The sequence below is a fragment of the Papaver somniferum genome, chromosome 5 (genome assembly GCF_003573695.1).
Source record: "Papaver somniferum cultivar HN1 chromosome 5, ASM357369v1, whole genome shotgun sequence".
Classification (NCBI taxonomy): domain Eukaryota; kingdom Viridiplantae; phylum Streptophyta; class Magnoliopsida; order Ranunculales; family Papaveraceae; genus Papaver; species Papaver somniferum.
Window position 1 is genome coordinate 40,131,396 of NC_039362.1, and position 23,877 is coordinate 40,155,272.

The window sequence follows — 23,877 nt, forward strand, 5'->3', positions numbered from 1 at the left end:
TAGATTAAGCAAAGAACCATAAATCACTTTGTGCACTTTGGGGTTTTTCTTTCTTGATCTTTTTAGGTGTTCATATAAAAACAAAACAGTTTTGGTAGGAATGGTTAGCTTTTAAACTCAGTGGTTAAAATAAATAATGGGGTGATTACTCCCATTTGGAATGCTTCATGGATTCCAGGGATTGTTCTTCCTCCCTCTCCCATGAATACTGCTTGTAATTCATTTGTTTATGTGTCTGAGCTTATTGACTATAATCATAACTGTTGGAATGTACCTCTTCTGAACCTCTTATTCTCCCCAGATGAGGTTATTAGAATTAAGTCTATTAGATTGAATTTGTTGCAGCCGAACTCGCTTATGTGGGCTCATACTAGGAATGGTAAGTTTACCATCAAATCTGCTTATAGAATTTATATGAATGATATTCCTTCTCCTGAAGACTCCACTTTCTGGAGGAAAGTCTGGGATATTGATTGTCTGCCGAAAGTTAAGTTTTTTATGTGGAAAATGTTTGCTCATATGCTCCCAGTTAATGCCATTATGAAGCTTTACAATCCTCATGTGAATGTTCTCTGCTCTTTCTGTAATGCTCATGATGAAACTGTGATGCATCTTTTTGTTAACTGCCCTATAGTGTTGCGTATTTGGTTCAGTCTTTCCCTTCATCATTTGATATCTACTGATTTGGATTGGGTTGATGATATTTTCTTATATTGGCATGAATCAAGCCTGGGTGCTTCTCCTTTTAAAGTTGGTTGGCCTAGTGTAGGTGCTATTGTTATGTGGTCTATATGGAAGTTGCGGTGTGATGTAGTTTTCAAGTGTGCTTCTCTGGATACGAACAGGATCATTGTTGATATCAAGACAATGTTAAATTCTTACATTGCTCCAAGGATTACTGTTATGAATCTTGTACACAATGTCAAAATTTCACATTCTGAAGTGGAGAACTTTATGTTTGTAGATGGCTCTTTCAAGAATTTTAATTTTGGAATGGGTGTTATTTGGTGTGATGCTGCAGGGAATGTAAGAAAGGTGCGCTCGGACTTTGGGTTGATTCAAGATGCAGTGGGAGCTGAAGCTGCTGTTCTTAGTTTTGCCATCTCTTGGGCAGAAGAGATGAATCTTCCCAAAGTAGTGTTTGTTAGTGATTGTCTCCAACTGGTGCATTTTGTGAATGGCTGCAACATCTATGTGGGCTGGAGAAGCCAAGACCTCTTGGAGCAATGTCGGAGTTCTATTTCTAGTTATGTTTTTTTTAATGTTATGTATATAAAGCAGTTAAATAACCTCTTAGCGGACCGTCTTGCGCGACGGGCTAGAAAAAACAATCTTAAGGGTTTATGGTTTTCTCTTCCAAATTTTCTTGATGGTGTGTTCAGGAAGATAAACTTTAGTGAAATTTGTAACTCTCTTGTTTCTTAATGAAGGTGGTGTTTCTTAAAAAAAAAAAAAAAAAGGAAAAAAAAGGAATGGTTAGCTTTTGGTTCTTATTATTGAAGTTAGTAGGTAATACGTGTGATGAGTGGAGAAAAAGATAAACTAAACGGAAAGATGCAAAACCCTAAACCCTAAATCAAGGATGGAAACAGAAAAGAATGTTTTGCTCGTTTCTCACACACTCCTAAACTTAATTTGACTAGAAAACTAGTACTATCTTTATCCTCTAACCAAAGTTTAGTTCACGCTAAACCATGTCTTGATTGGGTAAACTTAGGTCTCAAAACTTGCTGAAATGAGCTGTAATCACACAGCATGTTTACTCGTATTTTTTGAATATGTAGCTGCATTTGATTCTTTAAACCAATGCCAAGATCCCTTCCCAGGATTACATTTCCCATATACGACATTATATATCCTATTATAATTACACGAGTGTTTTCGATACCGTTCATACTCGCATGTCGAAATGTATTGTACACCTGTTGAACGACAAACAATCGACAGGTATACACATCTTAGCACTATTTATACGTGACGGTACGTAACCTCGCTTACCTTTTCCAGGCAAAGTCATTAAACAAAGAAGTAATTAGTTTAGTCATTAAAGAAAAGTTTATTAGAGAAAACCAATTAATAAACAAGGATATAAGTAATGACTTAACGGATTAAACAGTCATGTGGAATATATATACTATAATTTTGTAAGCCTTAAAGTGTTTGTTAGACACCATTTCGCCTCTCCTCGCAACAAAAGCTGTTGCGACAGCTGGCTGGCCCTTGGTTGGTCATTGATAATATGTGTATAGGTGAAATGAATGAAACTGCTACTTTGATGTAAAGAAAACACTTGTTTATAAAGTTATCTTAAGATTCTACAAACACATAATTAGTAGAGAACGGGAGGTGCACGGTACACAATTGTACAAACTGGAAAGGAAGCACAGAGTACACAATTGTACAAACTAGAAAGCGAGAGAAGAGATGTAGTAATGGCAGCACATGAGTTGTGTTTGATTTTAGGGAGTAGGAAATTTCATAGAAGCTCTCGAAAAGATACGATGGATGATGATGAAAAAACAAAGCAGATTCTAATGCTCTATTATAGACTCGGAACTAAAGAGGTCTTTGGTAGACTCTTGGCATAGCATGTGGGTGTAAAGTATAGTGATTGGCTTTAAGCTACTTGATTTGGATTTGACACTAAACCAACTAAGGATAAGTATCTCTGCTCTTTGCCAGTGGCCATTGGCTGATCCAAAGTATGAAGTAAGGATGAATGCTCCAAATATCCATCAAAACTATGTTTCATGCACCGTGTCAGTCTAATTTTGATCTAGTGCAGTCAGAGCAACTGCAGTGGAGCGAGTATAATTAAAGAGCAAAAACCAAAAAAAATTATAAAAGATTGGTTTACTCCGTGGTGCGACGCTACGGTACACGAATAAAATTTGGTCGAGCGCAACTTAAATGTTCGCCCAAACCAGGCTCACTTTAAACTCTCGTCCCACTTTATACTTGTTTAATTTTTTTTTATTCAAACGTAAATATAATCTTCGCCCCACCATCAGGCGCACTTTATACTTACGCCACACCTCAAACGTAAATTATACCTACGCACGGTGTCAGACGTAATTTTAAATCACGCTCCACCAAAACCAAACTAAAGACCAAATATGATTTGGTTTTTGGTTTTTGTCTGGTATTTGATCTTTACTCTGTTCTGATGTGGTTGATTTCTGGTCCAAATTTTTGGTTTTGGTTGATGACTGTGGTTGCTCTCAGGATTTAAACTGAAGCCCATAAGATCGAAGTAGGTGCTAGTTGGTTTCTACTTCTAGGGATACTTGAAGAACCATTTCTTAGGGACCATGGTTTTTTTGGGGGGACCATGGTCTTATTAGGCCAACCTCCCTATACTTATAAGGGGTGTCCTAAAGTTAGGTAAGTAGACATTTACCTTTTAATTTAAATTAAAACTAACCTAATAACTACATAAATCTAATCATATATATCTTCTAAATGAATCTATTAACCAAAATCAAAATCAAAATCAAAAACAAAAATAGGGGGAATCAAAAAAATTTAGTTTTGAAAAAAAATTATCCTCTTCTTCTTCTCTCTTTGTTTGACGTTTCTCGTTCGATTGAAAAATGAGTATTAACCATCAAAATGAGTTGAAAACGGAAGTTGCAGAGAGAAGTTCGGCTAGGAATTATGTGAAAAACTTTTTCGAACTAACCGAACCTAATGGAAATGATGAACATGAAGAACAGTTTGGCTATTTGGCAAAAAAAAAAAAATCTCAACCGAACCTTAGTTCGGTTATGTCGCAAAAAACATTTCAAAGCGAACCCTAATAGTTCGGTTAGTAGCAAAAAACATTTCCCAACCGAACCCTAATAGTTCGGTTAGTTGCAAAAACATTTCCCAACCGATCCTTAGTTCGGTTAGGAGCAAAAAGCATTTCCCAACCGAACCCTAATAGTTCGGTTAGTTGCAAAAAACATTTCCCAAACCGAACTTAAAGTTCGGTTACATCGCAAAAACTGAAACATATATTCCGAAATCGCAAAAAACATTTCCCAACCCTGAATCCTGAACTTTAGTTCGGTTACATCGCAAAAATGTTTCTTAACCGAACTTTAAGTTCGATTTGATTTTATAACCGAACTATTTAATAGTTACACCAAATATAGAGTTCGGTTTGATCGCAAGGAAAAATTTCAATTTTTTGTAACCGAACTTCTTACTGGTAACTAATCATTACTAATCATACTAATCACTAATCATTAAGTTCGTTTTTGGTCATAAATTTGGGTAACCGAACTTAATCGCAAAAAAATTTAAAATTTTTTGCAAAGAAAATTTTCAATTTTTTGTAATAGAACTTCTTAATGGTAACTAATCATTACTAATCACTAATCATACTAATCATTAACTAATAATTAATTAATCATTAAACTAACACATTTAATTAATGAGGGTAAGTTTGGTATTAAGAAACATTTAGATAAGAGGTGACTTAGGATTACTTATAATGTCTTGCCTAAAATAGGATCATGGTCCCCAACAAAAAAACCATGGTCCCCAAAAAATGGTTCTACTTTAAAATGTGGGAATGTTAAATATACCCATAGTATTCAAGGGCCTTGCACGAACACCCTTCAGGGGCAACTTTGCAACGGGCTTAATATCCAACAAGATGTTGATGTCCAATTTTAACCTCCACTTTATTTAATATGTCGGAATATATGTTTCAGTTTTCTCGATAGCAGTTTCTCGAGAGAGAAAAATAAATTGGAGAGAGAAATTCCAGAGAGCTGAGATCAGAAATCAGAGAAATTCCAGTTTTTCTCTTCATTAATTCTTGTTTTTTAAACATGCAGTTTTGAATCTAGTTGAATCGAAAAAAGTTGAAGCAGTTTCAGAGGTAGATTTGGTTTATTCTCCACCGAAGAAGAGGATTCTCCATTGAATCTAGCTGAATCGAAATAGTTGAAGCAGTTTCAGAGTTAGTTAGTAATTGTTCTTCAACCGAGTTCGAGATCGTTTTCAATTCAACTGAATCAGAAGTTTTTACATATTCGAATCATTGAATCTGAAGATCTACTTCAGTTTTTGTACTGTTATGAAGCTTGATTCGTTATTGGATTTGATTGAATCATCGATTGCAGAGATATTACGGAGCTTGATTCATTATTTTCAGAGATCAAACGATTTGATTTCTTCCCATTATTCAAGTTCAATCTCGTTAACAGGTAAGATTTACTTTTTTGCTCTAATCTTTGTTTTGTTTTAACACATTTGTTCTGAATAATGTAATGTAAAAATTGTTTGTTATGTTCATATCGTTTGTGATTAACCGTGAATTTGACATATTTGTACCTTTTGAATAAATCGTTTTTTCAATTTATGATTATCATTTTGAAACACAATGAAACTGATAACCATTATTCGAAATTATTACCAGGGTATTAGCTAGATTAAAGTGAATTTTTATCTATCAAAATCTTTCAGTGTATTAGTAGTTTCAGGTTATATTGTTAGTGAATATCAAAACCATTCAGAAACTGAATATTAGGTCATATTGTTATTTTTTTATGTGTATTGTTGGTGGTTTTGGTTTTTCTGATACAACAATGTAGTTGTTGGACCTATTACATATACAATAATGTATTTTTTGATGTGTAGACTTCATCTTTTTCCACTGATTGCCCTGAATATACTTCTCACGAGGGACGCAGCCCCGAGTGATTTGTGTCATGACCATATTTTAAGCTACAGGACATGTTGAATCACATATTGAATCTTAGGACATGTTGTAGGTTACATTTTGTGATCCAAAAATGTAGTAGTTCAACCTGATTACATTATGTTAGTGAATACAAGCAATATAGCTTGTCAATATGTTTATATTGAATGTCGTTTTTATGGAGACATCTTTTTGCTAGTTGCTTCCATTTCAGTTTCTGCATGATTTTTTTGGTGAGAACTTTTAATAGTTGCTTCCATTTGTGGAACAAACTTGAAGCAAGTTGCTTCCATAGATGAAGACAACTTGAGCAAGTTGCTTTCATTTTTGGAACAATTCAAGTTAAACAACTTGAGCAAGTTGCTTCCATAGATGGAGATAACTTGTGAAAGTTGCTTTCATTTAAGTACACAACTTGAGCAAGGGTCTGTCTGTATTTTTTATCCATCTCCCCTTTTTACCTACGCATACCTGCAACCATATAGAAATATTGCAATATTGAATATAATAAAGGGAAATAATCAAATCATTCAAACTTTAACTAGACAATATTAAGAATAACACTAATAAGGGAAATAATCAAACCATTCAAACTTTAATTAGATAATACCAACATAATGTTTACAATCAATAGTAATCTGTAGTTCAATCAGAATAATACTAATAAGTGTACTAGATAATACTAACGAATGTAGTTCAATTGCAGTTCAATTAGATAATATTAGATAATACTAACAAATGTTTCCCTTTCAATTAGTTCTATTGAGAGTATATTATCATCGGTCCGAAATTTGTTCCTTTCTGATGCTTCCATTCATCAGTTGCATTCAAGATGCGGAAGGCTATCTTCACTATTTTCTTGTTGAACTTTTAAACATAAGCATTTGTTCTTCCTCCTTTTTAGCATGTCGATGTTCTCGAATTTCACCAACGTTTTCATATACTGACAAAGAAAAATTGCGCAGTCAGGGTATTGTTGTTGTTGAAGCACTGCAGGAATTTTCAAATTTGGAGATATAGGCGCACCATCTTTGTCTTTTTGTCCCATTTCATTAAGAACTTTACTTAATGGCCTTGTCAGGGAATGAATTTGTCTTGATTGGGCTGGATTTTGCTTCATTAAGTTACATACCTTCCACATGCCTTCATGTAGCACCAACAAAACCCAATGGTACGGCTGTTTGTCTTTGTACATGCACATTTGTACATAATCTGCAACTGCGCTTGACTCTATTGCAAACTCATCTCCCTTGTCTAATGCATATTGTACAAGACCCCACATCAATGTAAAAGTTTTTCATTCAGATTTCTATTCATCATAGTATTATGTCATCATCTTATACAAAATTGTATTATCTTAACATAATCGAACTAGTATTTTTTCTATTTTCAGGTGGTCATAAACAACATGTGTAGTGACAAAGTAATGAGAATAGCAACAAGTTTTTTTGTGAAAACCTATGATAGATCAGAAGGTAATGTTATCAAATGAAAAGTAAGAAAGTTACTTACCAAAGTATTTGTATTTAAGATGACATGCTTGTCGTATCCATTATCAGGACCCTTTTCCATCTTGTCCTCTAAAATAGTGATGTAATAATCAATGATATTACTATCGATATTATTTTTATCCAGCAGATTTTGGATGTACAGCTCATCCATGTGAAACTTATTATCCTTTCCAGAATAAGCCATTTCCCTGCATAGCCCAACAATCATAAACAACACAGCAAAACATTCTAAAGCAAATACTTGAGGCAACTTCAAAAAGTTGCTTTCTTATATGGAACAAACTTGCATAAGTTGCTTCTAAATTTTTTGATTAATCACCAGGTACTTTCATATTTTCAATTCAAGTACTCTTAAGTATCTACTCTAAGTATTTTGATCTTTCAATTCAAGTCTAGTCTTGTATTTGAGATAGACATAAAATGTATTAACTGAGAAGTAAAGTTTTTTCGGATATTACCTTTCTGTGGCATCCTTATAGAATTGCTTGTTCCTATTCACTGCACGATTCCCAAAGCTCAAGACTTTCTGCATCCTTGAGTGGTTTTTGTTGCGGGGGTGTTGGATCGATGTACTCTATCGGCTCTAAATCAATAACCTCACTGTCCTGCTCTTTCTTGTTCTTCTTTTGGTGTAAACATGTTCCAGTGAATCCATCGTCCAATGGTTTGCTCTTTCTCGGCCTTGGATTATTCTTCACTCCTCTGATAATAGAACCAACAACAGATTTTTCTTTTTCTTTAACTTCTTGTTCCTCACTCTCGTCGTCTTTATCTGCTTCTGGTTGTTCAATTCTTTGAGAAGCTGGGACTGGTGCCGCCGGAGATTCAAAATGCAAATCAAAAGATGGACCTTCAAAGGATTGGTTTTGCACACATGCATCAATCTCAGAGTCTAATGTTCAAATCCTACTCGCTTCGGGAGGTAGTTGCTATGCTCCAAAAACCAATACTGCAAAAAAACATTTAAAATGTTAGTTAAGTTTCTCAAAAAAATTTAGATCAAGAGTAACTTGTCAACAATTTTCATTTTTTTTACCACCAAAAATGGTTTTTGATGGTGAATTTTAGTTCAGGGTTAAAATTGTAAAACCAAATTTGATGTGCTGACATCCTACAAAGGATAAAGCCGTGTGCTGACATCCTGGAAAGGATAAAGCCATTTGATAAGCGATGAGCGCAGAAAACCTCTCGCTTTATTTATTTGTTGCAATTCAATAAATATACAAAATTCCCAGAATGGTGCATGTAGCAACAATCCCAAATATTCAGTGAATTTACAGCGTTATTAATTAATGCATGATAAGCCTAGTATTCCCTGTGTTGTTCTCAGCAGAACCCTCATTATCGGTGCGGCATGATGACTGAGTGTTTACTCTCAACAGAGTAACACGAATCTCCAAGTGTCAATAGTGAGGTATGCACGAAATACCCGTACATGCCATACTATTCTCTAACCAAGAGAACTCTGTGTCGGTGCGCTTATATTAGCTCGATCGAGCATGTTTAATTCCCCAAGGGAAATCTGGACTGTCCATGTCAGTCTCAGAAACGACCACGACCACGCAAGTTGGTCACATAATTTAACTAGCATAGACGAACCCTAACAGGAGCAGGCAATCACCGTAATGTTCACCGGCGGGACCGCCAATGCCCTAGTCGGTCGAACACCATGTTGTACCCCTAACGCCTGTCAAACACCGGCCCCAAAGAGGGATAGTCGCGTTTCTTTGGGAAAGGCTTGGTCGAGCAAGACTGTCTAAGGCAGTCTCAAATTCATCACCACCGTCCAACTTCACCAGCATGTTTGGACGGATTAGATCATCCCACGAATGAGCAAGGAAGCGTCAACACGTAAGTTGGCGGGCCCACAATCCTTACTTGATCGATTTTCTCACAGCCTAGCCATAGATCAAGAAATGTTTGCTCGAAGAGAGGCTGGCGTGATGCTTAAAGGGTCGCGGAAATTCCACTAGCGTCTTAAAACAATCACAACCATCCAACTTCGTCAGCATGTTTGGATGGCTTAGATTGCGTCTAAGACCATTAGATAAGTGCACACACGTTCACCGTCGGCCCAACGTGGGCCCCACACGATCGGTTCCTCCAAAAGAGGAGCATAACTTGCCAAACCGTTTGACCAAAATCGTGTGTACGTGCTGTTTTCAAAACCCTAATTAGGGTTTGCGGCGCTGCATAACTGTCGCAGTTCGATCACGACCATCCATCTTCGCAAGCTTGGATGGAGGGTGTATATATAGACTTAAAAGGTCCCAAGCATGTCAACATGATCATTGTGGGCCCACCTTTGCGTAGAGCTTGTCGGCCTAGGAAGACTAGGACTCGACGACGTCGAAACGTGCGCCCAAAAGTGGCATGTTGAGCGGCTTCCGAATCCTTTGCGGCAATGGATTTCTGGCGCAAATCGATCTCGACCACTCACCTTTGCCGGTCAAATTGATTGGCCTAGATCGCACCTCCATGAAACAAAGAGGTATGGGCATATACACCGACAGGACGTCTACACGTATGCCTGGTCGGCCCCACCAAAACTTGCGCCCAAGCTCGGATTCGGTCAAGTATATGAGTGATTCTTGCGCACCTCCTAAAACCCTAAAAATCCATCAAAGGTCGCAGATGAGGGTCTTAAACCATCTCGTCCGTCCAACTTCGCTAGCTTGGTCGGAAAGCCTAGGTTGAAAGCTAGACGACCAGTAAGGCATCCTGATGATCGCCATCCGCCACTCTTCCACAGGGAGTGATTGTCCAGGAGATAGCTCGCCCATGCAACCTCCAAACGATCACTCGAAGATGGTTGGACGTGGTGCTATTTTAAGACGCTTGGTCCGTGACTTATTTAGTCAGGCTTTAAAACATCGATGCTTCATACATGCTGATTTTCTGTGATGCATTACATGCATTGAGCATACACGATATTCATAAATATCAAATCCTTAGTTATTTTAGCATCACATGCTATTTCCTACAATGGGTCCAACGATCCACTCATTCGAGACATCAAACATATCACAAACTGGGGGATACTTACTGGGGTATTGGTCTGGCGGTTTACAACGTGCAGTGCGCCATTACAAGAACGTGTCAGCAAAAGGGGGACGGTTAGCAGTGATGAGGGAAGTGGGCAAAGATGTGACCGTGTGACAATCACCACTCCTACACGACCCCACTACTCCATCACTTCACCTCCTCCACTTCCTACGAGATGAGAGGTTGCGCTCAATGACTTGTATAAATAGGTCCATCACCTATTTCCAAACAACACGAAGAGAAACAAGCGCAGAAAACCAAGTGTTGTCATTCGTATCCAGAAAACACCAGAACTGATAGCTTACATTTTGCAAGCCAGTTCATCTTTCTGATACAAGTCATAAACATCCTACACCTTCTCAACACCTTCTTCTCTTTCCTCCCTAAGATCAACCCCATCTCCTTCACTTTGTGACTGAAGCAAGTCTGGAACGGACATTTCTTGGTTTAGGCCAGAATTGTATAGATTGATCTCTCGAAACAAAAATCACTCTCGTACAGTGCATTTGTTTAGGGTTTAGATTCATTTCTCATCCACACACATCCAAACTACCAAAAACAGCAGAAATAGTTTTCACCCATAAACAACTGGCGACCACAGTGTGATGAGATTAATCTCTCGGTTGTGAAGTCAATTTCTTCAAAATCCAATTCAATTTTACCAATTTCAGAAATGGAGGATCTTAGGTCTGAATCAGCAATCAATTCCGACGGAACCAGCGACAACACTCTCGTCGTTGATATCCTGATTAGTGGTGTTACCGTGAAGCCTGTCAATACGATCAATGTATCTCGTGGAATTACGTCCTCTACCATCAGCACCAGCGGAGCAGGAGATATTCCTTTGGGCGTGACACCTCATATCACCAGAGCCAGAGCAGTTGCAAACCCCGGCATATCTTCGAGTGTAACGCCTCCAACCGTCACCATAGCAACTGCCACTCCTCCGTCAGGACGAGGGGCTGGAGGAGCCAGGGGAGGACAACCCCCTATTACCATGGTGGATTTGATGGAGAGACAATAAGTTCTCACTAGGACACAAACGGACATGGCCGCAACTCAGAAAGAGGTACTCACTTTTTTTAAGACATTAACTAATCGATTTCCACGAGAGCCACGCCAGCCCCTGGAAGCAACAAAGAACGCATTCGACGCACCCGGAGCAGGTACTTCAGCAGCGCAAGCCTACATGGACGAAGAAGCTCGTGTTGTTCCTGAACATCAAAAAGAAAGGGACCAGCCATCCAACTTCATCACACGTGAAGACCTGGAGCGACTCCTCTTAAGCCGTGGCAAAGGAAATATGATGGATATGCACCATCATCAACCTCCGTACCCTCAAGACGTGCAGGAGATTCACACGAAGAACATGGACCTGATCAAAGAAACAATAAATGGCATATTCGGTCTCCTCATCAAGATGACATCTGATATGAGCGGTTCTCCTATCACGTAGATTTCTACACTGGGGACTGATCCTCGCAACGATCCTCCTCAAGTCAATAGTTTCACTATGAACCAGAGGCCGGTGGATCAGGAAGGAGCTTCTCTAGTGGAAAGTTTATGCAAACTTTTACACCTCTAAAAAAATTAGCGGGCGGAGACGTTTGCTTCAATCAACCAGATAGCCTTGGACGTGCGTTTAACTCATTTGCGTACGGAAGCCTCAAAAACACCAGAGATGTCTGTGAATAGTGTCACATTTACAGAAGACGACATGATGACGGAGGAAGGTCACAACCGGGCCCTACATGTTACTGCATGCATCAAGGATTCAGAGTTCAAGAGGGCCTTCATTGACACAAGAGCGTCTTCGAATGTGATTACTCTCAAGACTCTCAGGATGGCCAAGGTTCTCCCAGGCAAGATCGTACGGCCGCGTACTACGATGACAGACTTTGAAGGAAACCAAACCAACACGTACAGTGCCTGAAGACTATGCTGAATAAAGAAGTCGTTTGTATTCCTGCATCGTTGTCTCCTTACGCACCGATATGATGAGTGGAATTGTTTGAACCAAGGGGAGATCCGCGGGAAGAATCAGTCAAAGTTCATTGCATCATACTCCCCACGTGGGCATCAACCCAGGAGGAGGACCGACTTGCATCATTGAGGTCTAAGCCCCACGATGCATCTTTACTGACAAGGCGTTCTTCTTCATCCGGTGAATTCGCGACCCACGTTCACACTAAGAGGGAGCGAACTTTGTGGCTAGCCGTGATCAGAAAGGGAAAACTATGTACCGACGCCGCTGTTAGCAATTAGAAGGGGAGACTGTTACCCAGTCTCTCCGCCCAATGGAATGCTACAACAACGACGAACTATAGGAAGAGGTGATGGATGTTCCACGACAGTTGCAAGACGGCACCAACTCTACGAATGATGAGCTCTAAATCGTTAATATCGGGAATGAAGAATCTCCTAGTCCTATCTCCATCAGCTCAACCTTGTGCACACGAAGCTCGTGGAACTGCTCAAAGAATACCAAGACATATTCACTTGGACGTATGGAGAAATGCCCGGTTTAGATGAAAACTTGGTCACCCATCATCTGCATGTCATACCTGGATCAAACAATCTTCGAGGAAATTCAGGAACAAGGTAGAAGAGCCAATCAAGACTGAGATTCAGAAGTTGCTAGCTGCTGGCTTCATTAAAACCATTCATCATCCGACCTGGTTGGCTAATGTGGTTCCGGTGAAAAAGAAAAACGGACAGATCAGGTGTTGTGTGAATTTCAGAGACTTGAACAGATACTGCCCCAAAGACGATTTTCCTCTACCTAACATCGACATGTTAGTAGATTCTACCAGCGGACACGGCATGTTCTCTTTTATGGATGAATATAGTGGCTACAATCAGATAAGGATGTATGAGCATGACGCAAGTAAGACAGATTTTCGAACTCCTCTTGGAAATTTTTATTATACTATAATGCCATTTGGTTTGAAGAATGCCGGTGCAACGTGCTATGATGGCAATCTTCCACGACATGATGCAAGCAAGTTGAAGACTACGTGGACGATATAGTAGTCAAATCAAGAGCTCGGGCGGATCACGCAGGGGTCCTACGACAATTATTCAAAAGGTAATTGCTGATGGGATCAAGGTGGACCCATCCAAGACCCAAGATATCCTCACGATGCCGCCTCTACGGACGGTGAAGGATCTACAAAGATTAATGGGCAAGGTGAACTGTATTCGACGTTTTATACCTGGTTTAGCACAGCTCGTTGCTTCATTCACCCCGTTGCTGAAGAAAGGAGCAAGTTTCGTATGGACCGCACTACAACATAAAGCGTTTCGGAAGATTCAACGAATATTATCATCTCCAAATCATCACAAAGGTTTCGCCTGTTATGTCAGCCCGGACAAGAGCGAGCCTGGGAAATCTTCAGATCTACTGGAGCCGACACCTCAAGGGAGCAACCTCAAGAAGATAGCGATGTACGCATCATCATGTCGAGGAAGAATCCGCAGCTTGGGAGAATCACTCTGTCAGACTTAAGAGGAATGCTTCAGCGAAACAACGAACACCCAAATGATTATGTCAAGAGGTCCCGAATTCAGGTACTGGAGGATCCCGATCCAAATGTGACTTAACAACAAGTGGTGCAATTGTGCATCAATAGGATGGTACCTGTCTATCCTGCTTTTCCGAAGAACCTGCGCTTTCAGACATCCTCTGAACTCCGTGAACCTGCTAAACGCTTAGTTGCGACATCACCTGCCCTGCTAGAAGAAAAAGCCTGCCAGTAACGAAGAGCCTCATGATGTTCGCGGAAGCATACATCTCACCAACATGCAATACAACCTTCAGCCTTCTGTAAGCAGTTACGCTGAAGCAGCAAGAGGAAACCCACCGAGATACAACATCCTGCGCGTCCAAGATCTCCAACTCCAACTCCAGTACCACATGCATGACTGCCACAATGATGAAACAACGTCCAAGATATTCCATGTCTGGATTGACGGCAACAACATCAATAAGAGACGCTTTCAGAATTTCGTCTACCATAGAAGAAGTAGTTGCATTACCAGAGGAGATTGCACCTGGGACTCAAGAGGAACTTCCCTACTCCTCAAAGACACGATCCAAAGATGATAATGTCAAATGGGTATGACTGGGGACTGCTTAGCACTACCTATCTCAAAGATGGTGAATTTAGAGAGATACAAGCACGCTATCATTATGATTCCAAGATGTCCAAAGACGAGGATATACTCAAGAGAGCATACGTAAAGACGACCTCATAAACCTAGCGTGACAACATCTATCAAGTCGAAAGCTCAGTGGATATTCGTGGGCAGGGGATTGTCTCCCTCTTTTCTATTCCATGAAGAAACATCAAGAAAGCCATCGGTTCCAGCTTCTCCCTCTAATAACGAGACGATCTCTACCATTGTATGAAAAGTGCCAAGTTCGTGCGAGTTGCCACCACGCCTCTCCCTGCCAGTATCTTCTGATCACAGCTACTGCCAAGAACCGTTGTCGCTCGTCGATTGATACTATCCAGAGCTTCACCATATCAAAAACCACTACGTACAAAGGTAATCTAAACTTATGCATATTTTTACCCATGGAGAAGTAATATGATTACTAGTACGAAGGTTGGATGACGATACCTTTATTATGGTAGACCCATCGGGCATATAAGATAGAGCACATAGACCACGCTTGGGGATTGAGGCTCAACACGAGATTCCTTCGCCATCATTCAAGGACTTCTTCAACACAGGAGATGGTCAATCAAGAAGCATGTAAAGGGAAAACCAAACTGAAGAAGGAGCCGCTTCAATGCTCTCTCCAGGAGCCGCCTCAACGCTTCAGAAGCTTCTTCAGCACTCTCTCCGGGACCCACGTTCGCTTCAGAAGCTGCTTCAACGCTCTCTCCAGGAGCCGCCTCGACCTTCGCTTCAGAAGCTGCTTCAACGCTCACCTGGACGCCTCTTGAATGTGACATGCTCCAAGGACAGGACGACCCATCTCTCCTGGTAACATTTAACTTTGTCTCATAAGTTTTATCTTTATTTGTCACCATCTTATGCCTACCCCACAATAATGTAACCATTATGAGCTAGGCAGGGGACTTAATGTTGATGGTGGATTTTAGTTCAGGGCTAAAATTGTAAAACCAAATTTGATGTGCTGATATCCTGTAAAAGATAAAGCCGTGTGCTAACATCCTGCAAAGTATAAAGCCATTTGATAAGCGATGAGCGTAGAAAACCTCTCGCTTTATTTATTTGTTGCAATTCAATAAATATACAAAATTCACCCAGAATGGTGCATGTAGCAACAATCCCAAATATTCTGTGAATTTATACATTATTAATTAATGCATGATAAGCCTAGTATTTCCTGTGTTGTTCTCAGCAGAACCCTCATTATTGGTGCGGCATGACGACTGAGTGTTTACTCACAGCAGAGTAACACGAATCTCCAAGTGTCAATAGTGAGGTATGCACGAAATATCCGTACAGTCCATACCATTCTCTAACCAAGAGAATTCTGTGTCGGTGCGCTTATATTAGCCCGATCGAGCATGTTTAATTCCCCAAGGGAAATCTGGACTGTCCATGTAAGTCTCAGAAACGACCACGGCCACGCAAGTTGGCCACATAATTTAAGTAGCCTAGACGAACCCTAACAGGAGCAAGCAATCACCGTAATGTTCACCGGAGGGCCGCCAATGCCCTAGCCGGTCGAACACCATGTTGTACCCCTACGCCTGTCAAACGCCGGCCCCAAAATGGGATAGTCGCGTTGCTTTGGGAAAGGCTTGGTCGAGCAAGACTGTCTAAGGCAGTCTCAAATTCATCACCACCGTCAAACTTCACCAGCATGTTTGGACGTATTAGATCATCCCGCGAATGAGAAAGGAAGCGTCAACACGTACGTTGGCGGGCCCACAATTCCCTTACCTGATCGGTTTTCTCACAGCCTATCCATAGAGAAAGAAGCGTTTGCTCGAAGAGAGGCTGGCGTGATGCTTAAAGGGTCGCGTAAATTCCACTAGCGTCTTAAAACAATCACAACCATCCAACTTCGCCAGCATGTTTGGATGGCTTAGATTGCGTCTAAGACCATTAGAGAAGTGCACACACGTTCACCGTCGTCCCAACATGGCCCCACACGATCGGTTCCTCCAAAAGAGGAGCATAACTTGCCAAACCGTTTGGCCAAAATCGTGTGTACGTGTTGTTTTCAAAACCTTAATTAGGGTTTGCGGCGCTGCATAACTGTCACAGTTCGATCACGACCATCCATCTTCGCAAGATTGGATGGAGGGTGTAGATATAGACTTAAAAGGTCCCAAGCATGTCAACATGATCACTGTGGGCCCACCTTTGCGTAGAGGTGGTCGGCCTAGGAAGACTAGGACTCGACGACCTCGAAACGTGCGCCCAAAAGTAGCATGCTGAGCGGATTCCAAATCCTTTGCGGCAATGGATTTCTGCCACAAATCGATCTCGACCACTCACCTTTGCCGGTCAAATTGAGTGTCCTAGATCGCACCTTCATGAAACAAAGAGGTATGGGCATATACACCGGCAGGCCGTCTACACGCATGCCTGGTCGGCCCCACCAAAACTTGGGCCCAAGCTCGGATTCGGTCAAGTATAGGAGTGATGCTTGTGCACCTCCTAAAACCCTAAAAATCCATCAACGGTCGCAGATGAGGGTCTTAAACCATCTCGTCCGTCCAACTTCGCTAGCTTGGTCGGACAACCTAGGTTGAAAGCTAGACGACCAGTAAGGCATCCTGATGATCGCCATCCGCCACTCTTCCACAGGGAGTGATCGGCCAGGAGATAGCTCGCCCATGAAGCCTCCAAACGATCACTCGAAAATGGTTGGACGTGGTGCTATTTTAAGACGCTTGGTCCGCGACTTATTCAATCAGGCTTTAAAACATCGATGCTTCATACATGCTGATTTTCTGCGATGCATTACATGCATTGAGCATATACGATATTTCATAAATATCAAATCCTTAGTTATTTTAGCATCACATGTTATTTCCTACAGTGGTTCCAACGATCCACTCATTCGAGACATCAAACATGTCACAAACTGGGGGATACTTACTGGGGTATTGATTTGGAGGTTTACAGCGTGCAGCGTGCCATTACAAGAACGTGTCAGGAAAAGGTGGTCGGTTAGCAGTGATGAGGGAAGTGGGAAAATATGTGATCGTGTGACAATCACCACTCCTACACGACCCCACTACTCCATCACTTCACCTCCTCCACTTCCTACGAGATGAGAGGTTACGCTCAATGACTTGTATAAATAGGTCCATCACCTATTTCCAAACAACATGAAGAGTGACAAGCACAGAAAACCAAGTGTTGTCATTCGTATCCAGAAAACACCAGAACTGATAGCTTACATTTTGTAAGCCAGTTCAGCTTTCTGATACAAGTCATAAACAACCTACACCTTCTTCGCTTCCCTCCCTAAGATCAACCCCATCTCCTTCACTTTGTGGCCGAAGCAATTCTGGAATGGTCATTTCTTGGTTTATGTCAGAATTGTATAAATTGATCTCTCGAATCAAAAAGCACTCCTGTGCAGTGCATTTTTTTTGGATTTAGATTCATTTCTCATCCACACACATCCAAAATTACCAAAAACAGGAGAAATAGTTTTCACCCATAAAGAATGGTATGCACCCAGGTACACGTTTAAGACCATCTTTTCCTTTTGGTATTTTAATACTATTCATCAAGTATTTCACTATGTGATCTGGCCACGACACTCTATGCATGGAGAACAAGTATGGCAACCATCTTTGAGTAAAGTAACCTCCACTAGTATCCGTGAAAAAAAACACGGTGCACAACCACATGCCTATGAAAATCTGAAACAACGCAGGGTCCTTTCCATTTTCATCTTCTTCTCTCAACACCGTATCAATTTGTTGCCTTGTAACTTTGTAATCTTTGCCTTCTATTGGTGGAAAATGTTTATGAAAGAATTTTATGTGCTCTGCGGTTACTTTAGTCAATTTGTTGTCCAATTCAGCATCTTCAAGCCTTCTTTGCACATTGAAGAAAACAGCAAAGTCATCTGTTGTTGGAACATAAAACTTATTATCAAAAACAAATCCAACTTTTACCTTCTTCCTCACTACTACGCTATCATGGCAATTGAGAAGCATCTCTATTGCTTGAGGAATCTTAGTGTATACATCTTTTTTTTGGAGGCCTATTTTCTGGTTCTTCTTTAAAGAATGGTTCAACAAAACCCCAATATGGAGACTCTCTTAAGGCTTTCAGATGCTCTAGTTTGTCTTTGAATACTTTATACAAGTAGTAACTCATATCTAATAATGGTAATAATCCAGATTTATATGTTGTTTTTATCTCCTTTATTTAAGGACATATAATTAAAAGAAGATTTATATGTTTTCTTTCATACCTTTTCCGAGTGGAACTTTATCATCAGTTTTTGTTGCTTTGTTGCTGGGAGCATTATTTGTAGAGTTGGTTGCCATTGCCTTCAATCTTGGTGATGTCCTCTTCATACTAGTGATGTTCAGAGAATATAAATAGTTAGCATGAAATCTCAATAGAGATAACTAATTCAAGTTGTCTCCATATATAGGAGGATCTACCAAAATCTGACTCCACTATCTTAAGTTGTCTTAGGAAATTGAGATAAACTACCTTAAGTTGCTTCCACATATGAGAGAAACTAGCAAAATTTTCCTCTAGAAATGAAGTCAACTAACTAGCAAAATATAAAAGCGTAGAAGAAGTACAATCACAAAAACTGGGAAGAACTAGCATAAGTTGCCTCCAAAATACAAAGTGTTAGAGCATTGCTCGGTCGAACTCGCATGCGTTGCTATCTCAAGCATGTTTGTCAATATTAGTGATCAAAACTATAAGTCTTGATTTCTAGTCTATTATAGCTAAGGTCTCGGACTAGGATAGAAAGTGTAGTTGAGCCAAGAACTCCATGGCAATCATCATACAAGACGAAGGACTACTCAAGGAACTGGTGGATCTTCATCGACTAAAAGGTATGTGGAGACTTGAACTTATCTTTCACTCAAAAGTTTATTTATCTCTTATCTTGAGACAAAAGTCGTTTTGCTATATAGAATTAGATTATACACATTTTCTATTTCGAGCCGAGTTTATCTCGCCTATATATTTCTCGAAATATGTGTTGGTAAGCTTTCGCTTTATCCAAGTTCATCTTTACCTAGTGACGAAAGTCATGACAAGTTTCAATCACTTTGAAAATTGCTTACTTTGACGAAAAAGAGCTTGTGAATAACAACTATAGAATATCAACGTCCTCTAAGAATGTTTCAATGATTGAAATGAGAGTTTAGATTATATAACCATTGGAGGATATAAGCATTGTTGTGGAAACACATATATGTATAAGTCCTTATTCCTTGAACCGAAGTTTGCGAACTTTTTTGATCAAGAGAACCGGAATAGTGGCGTGATCCAAGTCCGCAAACTCAGTCCGCGAACTGGCGGAAGTTCTCGACCCGAGAAATTCTGCTGGAGTTTGTGAACTCTGTCCGGGAACTTAAGTCCGCGAACCCAGTCCGCGAACTTGAGTAGGTTATATCTAAAAACGATGTTTGTGAACTTATTCTTATATAAACTAAGGAATGCAAATTGCAAACTGTGGCTATATAGTTCATGAACCGATTCGAGTGAATCAAATCGTTTTTGCTTCGATTGTGTCTTGTGTAGTTACATAAGATTTCCTTGCAATTGAACAACTCTCTAACTAGTTCATTTGGGTCACTTGAACTAGTTATGGTGAAGAAGAATATGGTTGATATGAAAGTGATCATATGGCTAACCATTTAGTTGACTATTGTTGAACCAAAAAATGTACAAGTTTGGGTACGGTTACACAAGCCTATAAACGTGCATTTCATTTGTGTGTAAAAAGCTAGTTTTCGATCTAACGGTTGAAAGATATTAGCTTGAATCTAATCAGGTTTTCATCTAACGGTGAATATTGAATGCTTTGTTACCAAGCTAACATTGATTGCAAACCCTGATTTGAAAGACTCTATAAGGGATAACTCTAGTAACTGGGAAACCTAATCCCCACACCTTCTATGTGATACTAGTTGTGCTAAGCTACAGTCGATTCTCCTTTAACCTTTGGTTTCTTCTTCTAAACCAGGTTAACGACTTAAAGACTTCATTGGGATTGTGAAGCCGAACCGATACTACTTTCTTGTAGTTGTGTGATCTGATCTTGTTGTTTCGTACGAGTACATTGTAATAATTGGCTTGAGATTGATATCTCCGATAGGAAAGATATAAAATTAATCACAAACACTTCGTCTCATCGTTTGTGATTCCGCAATATCTTTTTTCGCTGTGTCGATTAAGATTATTATGAGGTGATTAATAATACTAGGGTGTTCTTCGGAAATATAAGTCTGGGTTATCAATTGGTTCATGTTCACCTTGATTTATCAAAAGACGGAACAAAACTAGTAGGTATATTCGTGGGAGACGGATTTATCTATTACCGTAGACTTCTCTGTGTGATACAGATTTGTTTATTAAAGTCTTCGACTTTGGGTTGTAGCAACTCTTAAGTGTGGGTGGGATCAGCTAAGGGAATCAAGTAGGTAGTATCCTGCTGGGATCAGAGACGTAAGGAGCGCAATATACCTGGATCAGTGTGAGATTTATTGGGGTTCAACTACAGTCCAGACCGAAGTTAATTTGGAGTAGGCTAGTGTCTGTAGCGTCTTAATATACAGTGTGTGTTATTTATTTTCCGCATTATATTTTGTTATATAATTGAAATATCACAGGTTGTGCGTTGATCAATCAATTAGAATATCCGACCTGTTGGTTGTTGATTTAAATTGATTGATACTTGGATAATGGTCTTTGGTACCATCCAAGTTATCTCTCTAGTATTTGATAACGACTCGCAGATTTCTATTTGCTTGAGTATATATCAAATCGAGAGATTGAGATATAAACTCTTTGATATACTTTTTATCTAGATTGAGTCTGGCTGTCTAGTTGATTCTCTAGAAAGTATATTGGAGTTTGTCCATACAGATTGTTAAGCGAAATATTGGGTGTGGTTGTTGTACCCCTGCTTTTTCACAAAGGAAACTAGTACCAGTTGCTTCCAAAAGCACAATTCATTTCAGAACATAATAGGAAATACTAGCATAAGTCCAGTAGTACAGGATGTCTTCAGAACCATTTAACATGTTCTATTGCATTCAACAACATACAACAAGTACTAGTTTTCAACTTATAAGGCATAGATGCACAACTGACTCAAAATATGAAGTAAAACTACTACCAGTTGCTTCCAAATATGGGAACAACTAGCATAAGTTGCCTCCAAATATGAAGGAAACTAGTACAGGTTGTTTCTTCAAAATCTGTAGCAAAATACCAGCAGGTTTCTTACCTTTACTGATTTCTTTTCACCAGCAGAAACATTTGATTCCTTAAACACCAACAAAAGCAGATCGATTTGTATTTCCATCACATGCAACATCATATTAAATGAAATGAGTATCAATAACACCAACAGAATCAGTTGATTTTGTTGTCTTTCATTACATGCAACAAAATCAAAGAAAATTAGTTTGAATCTAGGAGATATCAGTATCGAACTATTTCAAAACTGAAATCAAATGAATCGAACTCTTTTTTTTTGAAGATAAATCATGTATTAAACCCTAAAAACTGAAATCAAGTGGAACTCAAACTTAATTCAAACACAGAATCTTTGATTACCTTTGTTTGATTAAGTTTGTTCTTCTGAAAATGATGATGCCGTTAGATTTTGAAGTTATTTTGATCTGTTCCTTCCTTTTTGTGGTTAGATTTTTCCAAAATCTCTGAACTAATCTACTCCTTAATCTAGTTTGATGTTTTCTGTAACCATTAGTTTGTTTTGTTTCAGTTTTTTTTCTGATTTTGTAGTCAATCGTTTACAGTTTTTTTTTTAGTTTTTTTTCGATCTGGATTGAGAGAGGAAAGAGAGTGAGAGAAAAGAGAAATGAATGAACGATGGCCGGCAGTTACTTTTTTCTTCTGAGCGTTTATATTTATTTGAAGGCTATTTTGGTAAACTTACAATTCGGATAAGGGTATTTTGGAACGAGCCCTATACTAGGGTTATTTAAATAATTTTCCCCTTTAAAATCCTAGTTTAATTGGGTGCCCTAAAAACTAATTAGGGGCCTCCCACTAGAGGACAAAAAAGGTCATTAAACCTAATTTGAGTCACCCCTTAACCAAAATATTTTTGAATTGCTAAATTGCCCCTGAATGATTAGTATTAAAACGTAATTAAGTTAAGTTAATTAGTGTGGTTAGGTTATGTTAGATTAAAATCAGATTTTAGAATCAATTTTTTTATTTTTATTTTTTGAGTTGAAAAGAAGAAGATGAGGTTTTAGAGGAAAACTTAGGGTTTTTAGAAATGAATAATTCAAGTAGGGGAAATAATGTGGGGAAGGTTCAAACAACAAAGATGATTGAGTTGATGGTAAGATTATCTTAAATTCTCCCATGGATTGGATATATGTCACAACACAGAGAAATAGTCGTTAATGTCGAGGGATGTATACCCCAACGTCTCTATAAAGTCATCAATGTATTGACACCAAAAATGACGACTCAAACCTGCAACTTTTCCAGGTTATGAAAAATCGTCAGGGTAATATGATATACCCTGATGACTCTTAGGTTGGATCAGAAAGAGTCGTTATTTTGTGCATTTATACCAAGACGACTCTGAAATTTTTTGGGACAAAGAGGCTGTTTGTTTTTCACCTGGATTCGTTGACGTTTAAAAAAGGGTCGTTCATAGAGGATCGTCATAGGTTTCTATATTATGTTAACGACTTTAATCTAGGGTAAAAAATATGAAAACCAGAAATATGGTCGTTATCTTGATCATCACATACCCTAAAGATTTTTTATGGTATCTACATGCATATGAAAAATCGGTAGGGTTTAGGCTTGTCGAATTGATGACCCTTTTACTGTAACTGAAAATTTTCGGGTGAAGACTTTTTTTTTTATTTTCTTGGAGGTGTTAATGGAGGAGAAGAAAAGAGTCGATAGGGTGAGAGGGGAGGGAGTGATTTTTTTGTTTAGAACTAAAAATAAATAGGTACTTAAGACTAAGGGCAAATAGGTTTTTAAGATTTATTTTTAGTGAAGGGTAAAATAGTATTTTTACAAAATTTTAATACACTCCTGAACATTTGGGGTGAAAATAAAATGGGTGAGGCCCTAATTAGTTTGCAGGGCCCCAATTAAACGACGTTTGAGTTAGCAATTCGCAATACAGGATACGTTCGGAATGGGATACGTACGTGTATTATACGGATTTGTAAAAATCGAATTCGATCAAGAATCCGGTCAACGGTTCGTGATACGGGAGTAATACGTAACGGCATACGTACGTATATAATTCGATTTACAAATATGAGTTCGTCACCGAAAATTCGGCACACGTATAATAACAGATATTCAGAATTTATATATAATCCTGCAAATACATAGTTTGAACTTCGAAATACAAAATATTTATACATATATATAATATATATCTTAGATTCTGACAGACATGGATAC

At 39.1% G+C, this 23,877-nt stretch overlaps 1 protein-coding gene across 1 annotated transcript; it reads left to right on the forward strand.

Moving 5' to 3' along the window:
- The first annotated feature begins 201 nt into the window (after positions 1–201).
- LOC113278971 lies at positions 202–1,425 on the forward strand. The gene has a single exon (XM_026527688.1). It carries the CDS (start codon positions 202–204, stop codon positions 1,423–1,425), a length of 1,224 nt encoding a protein of 407 aa, XP_026383473.1.
- Positions 1,426–23,877: the final 22,452 nt, after the last annotated feature.